Here is a 13051-nt window from a genome sequence, read left to right on the forward strand (position 1 = left end):
AATTACTCTCTACAATCCTGTCTTCAAGTCTTACACTCTTAAGTTTCAGTGGCTTCAAGGAGGGATCATTAGTGGTTTGTTAGCGCACACTCAATGTTACCTGAATATACATGAGCCCAAACTTTTTTCTCTGTGTAGCGGCTCTGGTGTTACAGTGGCAGAGTAACTATTTTAGAGACTAAAATAGTATTACCTGCCCCTTTACTGAAAGTATGCGTACTCCTGGTAAAAAGAGCGTGAGCACTGTATTTTTCGAGGTAGGAATCTGTCTTGGTGATCTATAACTAATTTTCCCTTCATGGCTTCAAAGCAAAACTTCTAAAGTATAAAAATCATTTGTACTGATCTGGATTATTCATCAATGACTAATGTATGTGTAGTTAATGACTAATGACTAATGTAGTTAATGGTCACAACACATAATGGTCACTACAAGATAAAGGACAATGAGACAAAAGCTTTTATACTTCCCAGAAAAATACTGATGCCCAAGGAATATTAGTGGATTAAAATATTTTGCCTGCATCATGTTGAGCTCTAATGAATGAAGGTATTTTTTTAAATTACTAAATTGAAGATTTATCTAATAACAGAAGGAATATAAAACCAAATATCAGTTTTTGCAATTACTGGCATAAGTTACTACTGATCCTATACTCATGAGTACTATATATCAATGGGCTTGCATTATACAACCCTAAAACCAGTTCCCAGATTATGAATAAGAACATTACCAATAATCCAGAAAAGGGTATTTTCTGGCATAAATTTTAGTATAGACAGTTTTAAACTACACTTGCCATCTAAAACTTACCTCAAGTTGAAATATGCGCTCCTGTTCCTTGCAGCCCTGTTGTTCATCAATTTCAATGGCCTTCCTCATCACTGCTGCCATTTCTGTTATCTGGTCGACGTGAGCTTGCAGTTCCTGAAAAAGATAAGAGGAAAGCTGCAAATCAGTGAAATACTTTATTGTTTTTATTTTTGAATCCTCTCCTTTTAATAGATCCTGAGTGATCACTGAGTATGAATGTAACATTCTTACACTACCATTTAACACGCAGATAACATCTAGCAGATACTGATGAGGTGGTAGGCTGGCCACCAGCACACTTCTGAAATCAGAACAGGAACAAAGGACAAGTAGCACAATGTAACTGAACCTGCTAACAAGCAGAGCACTGTATTTCACATCCCTCTCACCACAAATGATCTGCAACTTTTCCTTTTTTGTACCCACATGTGCTATGGATCAGAGCAATGGGAAAAATAAAAACTGCTGACATGTTTCCCTCCCTGAAGTCTTCATGATGTACAAACTTCTTATGGGTTATCCACGCCTATGAATTGGTCTCAAACCAATCCAGAACTTTTCTAGACTAATAATCCCCCTTGTGAGCAGGAACTGTATCTTCTTTATATATATGCCTATTATTTAATGTCTGATACACAACAGCTAATATTGAATAAAATGAAGTGTTCTGCACCTAAGTATTAAAATATGGTCTTCTGGCAAATTGTTCAAATACAGTCTCAATAAAGAGACCCACATTTGTCTGGCATAGCTAACAGCATACATTTCTTCCAATCTCATCATCCTTTTTTGTACAATGTGCCAGACACTATGTAAGCTGGTAGGAAAATGAAGCCTGTTGACAGTTTCCCTGACTGCAAGGCGCTTACAGTCAAATGAAAGGCAGACAAAATGGCTTAAAATCAATAGCATTTTGAGAATAAGCACTTTTTCTATGAATAGCTCCTATAGTTCATTTTCTCTGGCCAAAACCTAAATATAAAAGCAAACATTAACTCTCTTAGTTTTAGGTACTTTATCTGTAAAAAGGATTTAAATAGGATCCCTAAAAACTCTACAAAACTACTAAGCTATGGGAAAATATGAAGAAAAAAATGGGAGTATCTCTAGTAAATAACACATTTAATATCTTCTTAAGCAACAAAAATGCAGCCCCTTATGTTAACGGGAAAACCTAACAATGATAGTACACAGGAAGGAGACAAAATAAAGACTAATCTGTGTTAACACAGGGCTATTTAAATTTCAACTAATTTAAATCAAATAATTTTTTAAAATATACATTTCAGCCCCTCGTTGTGCTAGTGACACTTCAGGTGACCCATAGGTGTGTGGCTGGTGGCTTTCATATTGGACAGCATAGATCAACATTTTCACCATTTTGGAAAACTCTACTGGATATCCCTGGATTAGACTGTGGTAGCAAGAATGCTATCAAGACAAAAATCATATTCTGCAATATTTAATGAAGGGAACATAATGTTTAAAAGCAAGTTAAGTATAGATAATTGCAGTAGCAAACTAAGGACAATGAGTAAGCTTTCAATGCTACCAGCTTCCCTAGTTTATGACATGGTGTCCTATGGCACTGACCTAGAAATCAAAAGACTACACACGGAGCAGATAATTTGTCTCTAAAAGGAAGAAAACAACATGTTTTCAGGACAGGGTCTATTTTAATAGTATCATCATGAGAAGAAATACCCAATACTTTGGACAAAACACTATCTTTATAGATCCCCAGTTCACAGACAGTTCACTCTTTACAATTAAATCTTTAGGATTTTATGTTTAGATCTTTTAATGGGTACTAGAGACCAAAACCTGAGCTTTCAAAACTGTTGTAAAGGAAAGAAGTGTCAGCAACATGATCCTTGAAGTGCCTTTCATCTGTAATTTCTGTTTAGGTTTATTTCAACTTTACTCAGTAAAGACCTACCACGCTTAAATTAAAAAAGACAGTTAAGACATAATGCAGGGGCCTCCCTGGTGGTGCAAGGCATTAAGACACAGTATTATGACGCTACCTGTAGCCAATGCAGCACAAATTCGATCCCCAGCCAGGGAGCTACCCAAATGATGCAGCAGACCTCTCCTGTAGTGCTGGCTGCTCCCCTCAGCAGTGTATTTCAGTCAATCTGTCTATTCTGTTCCCCACTCTATCTCTGGTGAATTCTCTCACCACCCCCCACACCTCTGACCAGTTCTTGTATGCATAAAATAAATAAATCTTATTTAAAAAAAAAAAAGACATAATGCAGAGTATGCTGTGATACTTAATCATAACACGAAAGGAAAGATTTCTTGGCAAAGTCAAAAATAGGAATTAAAACAGTATCAAAAATAGGAATTAAAACAGTACATTAAACAGTCGAACAAAATTTTTATGAAATTGGATTGAAATTACTGTCAAGAAAATATTTTTGAAGTCCAGAAAAGAGAATAATTGTTTAAAGCTAACTAAAATTTTGCAGTAACAATAGGAGTAATAAAATGAAAAGCTGGCCTCATCAATTTTTAAGCCCTGCAATTATCTATCAGGCTGTGTATGCTACAATAGAGAATTAACGACAGATAAATACACTGAATATTTTCTGCATGGCTCCCAAAAACATTATTTGAGCCATTTATTTGATTTACTTTGGGAGAAAACTTCAATGTGAAAGAACTTTTTATAATGGTGCCCCCCTTCCATCCACACCCCAAAAGTCGACTGTTTTATTTAGTGTACATTCTGATTTGCTTCCAAGTGCCTCCTCTCCAGTCCATGTTGAGGTGCTTCAAGGATGCGTCGAGATGCATCAAGGAAGAATCCTTCGGAGCTGTTACGATGTACCATGTCAATCTGTAGTACAGAGTCATTATAATGTTAATACGGACATTATCCGTAATTTAAAAACTGAATGAGTGTTAGTTCATGCGTGTTAGCCAACTGTTTGAAATGTTTGTTTTTTTAAGATTTCCAAAAAGGCATCTGTTCAAAAATAATGAAAATTAGTATTTAGATGAAAATGAGCTCTTATCAAGCTTTTCATTGTTTTTTTTAAATGTGTGTTCAAAAACTAGCTGAGGGCAACATTCTATGCCACAATAGTCTCAAAAGGGTCTCATCTCAAAAATGCTGTCATGTGTAACTCATTACCCTAAATGTGTTATCAAATGCTTGCTATGTTTTGGGCATATAAGAACACCAGTACCTAAACACTATGTGGAATCTCAGATTTCTGCACCTTATTCACACAAGTTTTTCTATTCAACCACTTCTGCTTACTAACCCCTCCCCACCAATAATTAAAAGCTGAATTTAGATAGATTTTCTTTCTTCCTTGAGTTGGGTTCCCAGACTCTCCTCATGAGAATTAATCACCTTTCCCTGGCAATATTTAATATTCTGCTAGTAATTCCGGTCTCTTGTTTTAGGATACACCACATCCTAACTTACATTATTAGCTTGGTTTGCATCACTATTTCCCATTGCATCGCAAGCTCCTATGGTGGAGTAATGGAACGTAATCATTGGTTCATCTTATTATTAATAACTAACCAGTGCAAGTATTAATGTTTATTGTGTTGAAATGTCTCCTTTTTGGGAAAAATCAAAACCACAAACATTAAATGTATTAGTTAGAATTAATAACAAGCAACTGAACAGTCATTTTATGGAAGGCAAGGATCAGCACTAAGATGAAGAATTCAATCTCATAATGAAAAAAGATGATTTACAGCTATTTTAAGACAAAGCTAATTAATAAAACAGCTCCACTGAATGGCAAAATTTAATGTGTTTTCAAAAACTTTTGCTTCTCTCATAGCTGCTACCAGTTGGGATTAGAAAGCTGCAGTATCTTTATTATAAGTATGTTTTTGTCATAGTATATTTCTCCTTATAGCTTAACAAATATATTTTTTAGGTTTTTAAACCTAAAGGGCCCTTGAAATTTCTCAAGATTACATTTATTTTACCAATATTTTTAAGTCAATTAATCATTGCACCTAAAAAACCCCACTCTTTGTTACATGCTTAAATTTAATGCTTTTTTAATGACTTATGAGTAGTAGATACATTTTATAGTTAAAAGATTGTCAATGAAATATTTACGGTTATCCTTTTGGTTAGATCAACAGCATAATTAGGTAAATTAAATCCATATATTTATTACATTATTATTTGGCACAGTTGTCATTACTAACTTCTTAATATGTAAATTGTTATAAGAAAAGCTCTATACTAGGTATTTAATTTTAAAAGAATAATTTAAAAATAGCTACAAGTACCAAGATAGAAGGAATATTTTAAAGAAACTAAAATTATTTTAAAAATTGAGAAAGAGAAAAACATCGTATAACAGTTTCTTAAATATTAGTTATAATGGTTCATGATTATTCTATGTATCAAATTATCCAATATAGATAATATAGGCTAGATAATAGCTTAATTATCAAAATCTTTTCTAATATTTTCACATCGGCAGTTAAAATAAACTCAGTTTAAAATAAAATATAAATGAGAAAAGACTGTCTTCACAGCAGTTGTAGCAAACACGGGACATACACAAAAGGAACATACATGGGGGTAACGATTAGTAGGATGGACAGCAGGAAAAATACTATTTCTAATGTTAACTGATGTTATTTGGTGGGAAAAGGGCAAAATTTTAATAGGTTGGTTCTTTTCTTCTCCCCTACCCCGTAGTTTTTCCATTCTATTCAGCATTATTTATAGTCTGAAAGAATTAGCCTCATTCAGAAAGTAAACTTAAAGACAAATCTAAATTTAGTTGCTTTCGTATTTTTATATAAGTTTTCAGCATTTCAACTCTTGTATTTGTAACAGATGTCAAAACACAGATCAAAAGAAGTATTTCCTAAAAGTAGATAACCTGATAAAATTAACTTTGAATTGAAGAGACTTACCTTCGCATCCCAAATAAACTTTATTTTTTGAAAGCATATTAAAACTACTAGGGAACAATGGGAGTTAGAAGAATAAACTAAATAGAAAATGATTTATAACAGGAAATTTTAAAAAAGAAACAGCCAAAAAGACATAAGATGAAGTATTCAGTATATGTTAGATATCTGTGCTTTTTTTTTTAAGTTTAACCAATTATCCCTCTTTTCATTTCAAATTATATTTACAGAATGGATTACCTTTGAGTGCTGCTCTTTTAACTTCAATATTATACCCGGATCATCTTTTTTGCTAGCCATTAGCAATCTAAACATTTGCTCTCGATATTTGCTCATTATAATTTCCAAGGCAGATTGGTGTTCTTCTAGAGATGTACGTAATTCTATCAAGAATAACAGTACATATTATTCAAATACATTAAAGATGAACAAAATAGTCTCTTCCACATTCATTTTTTAAAAAGCAACTTACAAAGAAGGTATTTTTAAAAGAAAACATGATGTGTAAAAATCTAGCCACCAGAAACAAAGGACACCAGGGGAAGGTCAATTTGGTAGTGGGAAAGCAGCTAGAACTTTGGTGGTGAGTATGGTGAGGTATATGCACATACCTAGGTACGTAGCCATATTATTGAAACTTACATAATATTGTAAATCAATAGTAAGTAAAACTTCACTAAAAGTAAAGCAAATAAATGACACCAAATAGATTCCTATATTAGTTTTTTAAATGACCATTTAAATCATTTTTTCAGAATCATTTAAACAAACACTGAACAACAATTAAGTATCACACAATGCTCTATATTAGCAATATTAAAAGACCATGGATCTGAAGAGTCAAGGAGAGAAAACAAATACAAAAAGGATTATAATACAACACATTAGTGAAGAGTGGTATTCTACTCAAATACATAGGAAGACAAGTCTGTGGAGAAAAGAAAATGGGAAAGCATCACAGAAGTATAGTACTGAGGTAAACTTTTATTTCTTGAGTTGAAAACTTAAGGAAAGGAAAATTTCTTGAAGCAGGAAGGTATGAAAGTGGATGGCAAGAGCCAAAGTTTCATGGAGAAGAAAACTATGGGAGGAAGATGGAAAAGGTGTGGAATTCACTTTGAAGGTCCATGAATAAGAAAATAAGAACACAACAGAAATTCTTAAACAAAAGAATAAAAATGTGACAGGATGTTTTTGAAAACTCAATATGATGCCTGTGTTGAACATGAATTGGAGGAGGAAAAGACACTGGGAAGAGGAGACCAGTTAGGAGATTTTAAGCAAGAGGCTAAGAATACCAAAGCAAGGAACGCAGAAGTAGACAGGATAAAGAACAAAAGTAGGATTTATGTTTATGGAGCAGAATGAAATTAATTTCAAAAATTAGCTTTAGTGGGCTATTTTCCCATTTTTGAAACTATTAATTGGTTTCTAGTCAATGGTACAGTAGTAGATTGAAGTTCTTTTGATGTGCTAGACATAGAATAGTATCTCTTGCCTTTGTTCTCCTGCTGTAATTCTCTGATTTGTCTGTTTTCTTGCTGGATTCCCATAACTAATGTGGATCGTGGTCGATGTCTTGCAACTTCATTAAGTTCTTGAATTTCTTCCTGATACTAATGAAAAGATTAAACAGAACATGTGGAAAGAAAATGTTTGAAAAGCATATCTCTCACTTGCTCGCTCGCTCGCTCTATCTGCATACATGCGTAACAAGGTTTCCAGAATAAAGAACAATTCAACAATATGAATAATATGAAAATTAACTTAAAAATGGGTAAACAAGTTCTGGGAATCTAATGTACAGCACAGTGGTAAATAATGGTAAATAATATTGTATTAGATGCATGAAAGTTGCTGAGGTGGTGGTGGTGTTAACTAATCTTACTGCGGTAATCATTTCATAATATGTACATGTTATCAAATCATCAGGTTGTACACACTAAACTTACAAAATGTTCTATGTCAATTTTGTCAATTTTTTCCTATCAATAAAATTGGGTGGGGGGAAACAGGCAAAAGGCTTTCAAGAGCCATTTTTCTAAAGAAGATACACAAATGGTCAATAAGCATATGAAGAAATGTTTAACTGTCTCAGGGAAATTCAATACAATAGTAAGATACAACTTCACAATCACTAGAATGAAGTTGTTTAAAAAAAAAAAAAAAACACCAAGTAATAGCAAGTGTTGAAGACATTGTAATCCTCACATATTGTGGATTGGAATATAAAATGGTATAGTTGTTTTGGAAAACAGTCTAGAGGTCTTCAATCATACCACCTAGCAAGTCCACTCCTAGGTATACTTCCAATGGAACTGAAAATATATATCCATACAGAAACTTGTACACAGATTTTGTAGTAGTATTATTCATAAAGCCAATAAGTAGAAACAATCCATTGTGCACCAACTGATGAATAGATAAATGTGCTGCATCCACACAATGAAATAACACTTATCAATAAAAATTAAAGCACTAATACATGCTACAACATATTGACGATTCCATTCACATGAAATGTCCAAAATACACAATTCTATATACAGGTAAGTGGTTTCCAAGGGCTGGGAGAAGGGAGAGCCAGGAGTGACAGCTATTGGAAGTGGGCTCTTGGGATGATGAAAATGTTGGAGAACTAGATAGTGGTTATGGCTGTACAACATGTCAATAAAAACTCAATGAACTATACATTTCAAAAAGGTAAATTTATGGCATGTGAATTACATTTCAATAACAAAAAGTACATGTGCAAAAGAAATACAAAATTATTATATTTCAAATAAATGGAATCTAACTTTACAATTGCACTCCTTTATTTTCAAGGCATTTTTGAAAGAGCCACTTAGTATAATGAATGTTATTCATTATAACATTCCTGGTTTGTTATTTAGTTGTCTAACTATGCTGGTAGGGGTACCGGGGGAGGGACTTTTTAACAACTCCGCATAAGATAGATGTTCTGAGTCAAGCTCTATAGTTAGGGAGGTATAAAATCTGCTCAGGGTAACAGTTGCAAAGCAAAGTAAGTACACTTGTTTCATTATTTCTGAATGTTAAAAGCAGTATTCCAGGGTTACTTCCTTTAAAAAGTTGAATTTCAAGAGACTAGAGTGAATATACATTTCCCCCTACCGATTTCCATCACAGTATCAGAGTGTTTATAACTCCTAGAATTGAAAATTTTTATCAGAAGAGGACTTAAAATGGCAGCTGAACTTCATGGTCCACTGGAAAAAAATATATATGCATATATCATTATATATAAGGGTATATATAAGGGTGAGGAGAACAAGTGAAGCCCTTTCATTTCTTCAAGTGGCAGCATTAAATGAAAAAAGCACAAACGCAAATGAAGTTAAGTACACAAGGTGTAAGCCACTTATTGTCCTGCATTGTTTTCAAAACTAATTTGATATTAAATAGCATCACCTAAGTAGCTCTGCAAAGAAAATATATAAATATTTTTACTCAATAAAATGAGAGCAAAATACATGTGAATATTGTAAAAGATACTACCTGAATCTAGACCTAATAAATTCATATACTTTCTAAACTCAAATGTGCATCTGTCAGAAAAATGTGATCAAGCTTTCAGGTTTTAGAAAATATATTTACATATCTATAACCCAAGCATGACAATATCACATTCTACTCTAAAATAAAACTGAAACAAGTGAAGCTACTTGAAAATTTTAGAGAACACTGAAAAAACAACCTGAACACCAACTAAGTAGGAGTATGCGATCAAGCAATACATAAATGTCAATGACCCCATTTTTAAATGGGATCAACAAAAAAAGGGAAAAGCTCAAACCTGCTTCATGGCTTCTACCCGTTTGTTCAGAGCTGTGGTTTGCTCGATCAGAGACTCTGCTGCCTCGTCATGGTCTTTCAATCTTTCCACAAGAGCTTTGGCATCAGCAAGTGCCTTTTCAATTGTGCAACTCATTTCTAAAGGAATACCTATAAATAACATTAAAATCAAGACTCAAAACAAAGCCAGCATATCATCTTATCTTAGTTTCCTCTTAACGCAGATACACTTTGTAAGTTATATTTACTACAGGATTGGTCACTGTCTGGAGGGAGGAAACATCTAAGAACAGTTTTGTTTCAGTAAGGATGGCACAAACCTAAAAGTGAATTTATAATATTAAAAAAAAATAGAACACATATAAATTATTTGCAGACATAATCAGAGTATATTCAAAACACCCTGAATTTATGGTGGGAAACAGTATATATCCATTTAATACAATTAATATTGTATAGGAGCTATGCTCTTTTTGAGAGCACTCCCTATTTTATATTGTGGGAAAGGTCACCTGATTACTCTGTACTCTGAGGTCAATGACTGCAGGTCTCTGATCATGGGACCCCATTCACAGACTCACCGTATGACCAGCCAAGAGGTCTCTATGTGTCATGCTATTTCAAGGTGTCTACCTTCTGGAGGAAGGTCTGCTTTTTACTTAAGGTTCCATTATGATCCTAATTCTTACACTTTCTCCTTAGTAAGTGGCAAAAAAAGCTTTGGTTTAGAATGACATTGAGTATTATGAGAATCTTTTAATATGTTAAAAATCAATAAATAAAATATTTAAAAGGTGCTCATAAAACTAGGAGACAACATATGAAACAGTTAACAGCTCTTTTAGTTCAAATGTCAGAGCTATTAAAATAAAACATTTTTAAATAATCTCAGAAAAATTAACTTTCTGATACTTACCATCCTTGAATTTTTCTTTCTTCTATTTTTCTTTCTTCTGAAAAACCTCTCCCTCAGGGTTTTTCAAAAATTAAAATCACTCTAAAGTTACAAGGCTAGAAGCCATGTCTATGGAAGTTAAATTAAAATTCTGGTATAAACCAAGTTAAGGGGTATAGTTAAGAATTTTCATCAGCTTGAGGAAGACATAAGTTTGCTACCAAATGGCAGACTTTGCTAGATACAACTGCACTGGGCTACAGATCTGTACCAATTATTTCAATTACTAGTCCTTCAGATACAGAAAAAAGCAGCAAGTTGATTTAAATAACCCAACTGTGTAACACTAAAAGAAAACTAAAAGTACAACACATCAGTTTTAGCAGGTTTGCATTCAAGGTTATATTTAACAAAGATTCAAAATTACAACTAAACAAAGATGAAAAACATAGACTTCAGAAAACAATGAAACAGTATTCTTGTTTCTATCCAACAGTTGAAGCAAAGAGTCAATTAGTCTATTATTAGATACTGGCTCAAACCTGAATATTAAATGAAAATAAATTAAGCCATAAAACTGGCAATTAAGAAAATATTTGCCATAATGATCAGACATTACCAAGAAGCTGTAAGAATTAAACAAGCTGGAAATGAATATAATTTCTGGCTGTCTAGATAAAACCACCACAAGAGTTATCTTCTAAGATTTCAGAGGTTTAGATAAGGGTACTTGAAAATATGATAAGCATTAATGGAGCCAATGTCCCACACTGGCTTAAAACACCAAAGGCCCCAGATGCTCCAAGGCGACCACAGAATCCACTGCCTGTCCTTCCTCTAAACTTCCAAGGGGAACTATCTAAAAATTGCACATGGACAATAACACAGTGTTCTTATTTAAATGGATGTCACTATGCTCTCATGAATTCTAATTCCATAGAACAGCAGATCCTTTAGAATAAAATTTTAAAGTCATCCATAAAGCAAAAATAAGGGGTGGGGGAAGGAGTTGGGGGTGAGAGAAGGGAGACAAAATGACTTGTAAAAAATAAAAATGAAAAAAATCTGTCTTAGAGCAAAACTGACAGGTTGTAACAGATGGTAAAAGGAAGAAAAAAAATTGAAAGCCAAGTGAAAATTGTTAAAGACTTGAGAGAAAAAGTTTATCTTGGTTAGTAGAATAGATTACAAGTACTAGGAATCTCTAACAGTACTAGGTCCCAAGCTATAAATGATATTGTTAGGACCACTATCAGAAGAATATTTTTTTATACTTTATAACATCTACAAATTTAGTAGTTAGGATATTTCCAACTAGAATGCACTAAGACTCCTACATATGATGAGACGTTGGTGATCTACATATGAGAATACAGACACTGTGTAGAATTCAAGAAGTTACCCACACCCCCATGGGAAAAAAAAAAAAAAAAAAGCTATGCTCCCATAACCCTCTGGACAAAAAAATCTGCAGACACCGACCAATTAACTGTTTAACAGAATCCTAAATCCAGATGGCATCTTTATAGATAATCACAAACCTTTCTTTTTGAAATATGAAAAGGTTAAACATTGTTCTGCAGATATTAACTTGACAACATGGCATAAAAAACACACTGGTGATTAAATCCTATGTCTTAATTCAATAGCCAAGGCTTAGCCTACTTACTTGAGCAATCACAGGCCTCAACTAAATTAGTTAAACCATCTCCAGAGTTTATACTATGTCTATATGGTAAATCTCCATTACTAAAAAGGCATTCCAATAAGCATAACTGAAAAATTGTGAGATCTTATTACTTTATCCTTTTTCTATTACCACCCACTGATTTAACACTTTTACTTGAGACAACACCATACCTGCTGAAAGAAAATCTCATGATTTTATTTCCCTAATCTCATGATTTTATTTCCCTAACTTGTTCAAGCTAAAAACAAAACTTTTGAACTTTCTAGTACCAAAGTGGACTATACCATTTGTTAATGAGTTTTACAAGAAACCTAAATATGATAAAACCAGGTTTGATATATGATAGATACTTCAGTCATGCTGGTAAAATTCAACTTCTTACCAAAGCCAAATTGATGAAATGACTTAAATGTGGTCTTCTAACATAAAAAATTTGCTAAAATAAAAGAGTAAACGTACACTAATAACTGCACTGTTTTTGGAATAATTCATGTCCTTGAAATGCGCTAAAGAAGTTCCTCAGATATTCCTTAATAAAACAATAAAATTTGAAGTATAGTTTCTACAAAATGTGTACCACTTTCATACCACTGTAATAGCAAAAAAAAATCATAAGACAAACTATACTTTTAAGTATACTATAAACAGATGGCTTGGACCAAATGCCCTCATTTATGCAAGGGCTTCACATAAAACAACAATAAAATTTTAACAAATCCATGGATAAGCATAGATCACATCACAGATACAAAATCTAGCCTGCCAAATTCTGAAAAGAATGATGGGATGATTAAATTGTAAAATCCATGAGGGTAGAGCCTCCCTAGTGGCACAAGCGGTTAAGACTCAATGCTATCAGGCCACTGCAGCATGAATTCCATCCCTGGCCAGTAAGTTAACCCAAATGGCGAAGCAGACCTCTTCT

General features: G+C 33.4%; 1 protein-coding gene across 1 annotated transcript; it reads right to left on the reverse strand.

Annotated features, from left to right (window-relative positions):
• Positions 1 to 3536: 3536 nt before the first annotated feature.
• Positions 3537 to 9677, reverse strand: FGFR1OP2 (FGFR1 oncogene partner 2; the record flags this gene model as incomplete). The annotated part of the gene is made up of 4 exons (XM_084255813.1): positions 3537 to 3659; positions 5966 to 6108; positions 7224 to 7341; positions 9543 to 9677. 4 exons carry the CDS (start codon positions 9675 to 9677, stop codon positions 3537 to 3539), a joined length of 519 nt encoding a protein of 172 aa, XP_084111939.1.
• Positions 9678 to 13051: the final 3374 nt, after the last annotated feature.

The sequence above is a fragment of the Talpa europaea genome (genome assembly GCF_964194135.1).
Source record: "Talpa europaea genome assembly, chromosome: 15".
Lineage (NCBI taxonomy): Eukaryota > Metazoa > Chordata > Mammalia > Eulipotyphla > Talpidae > Talpa > Talpa europaea.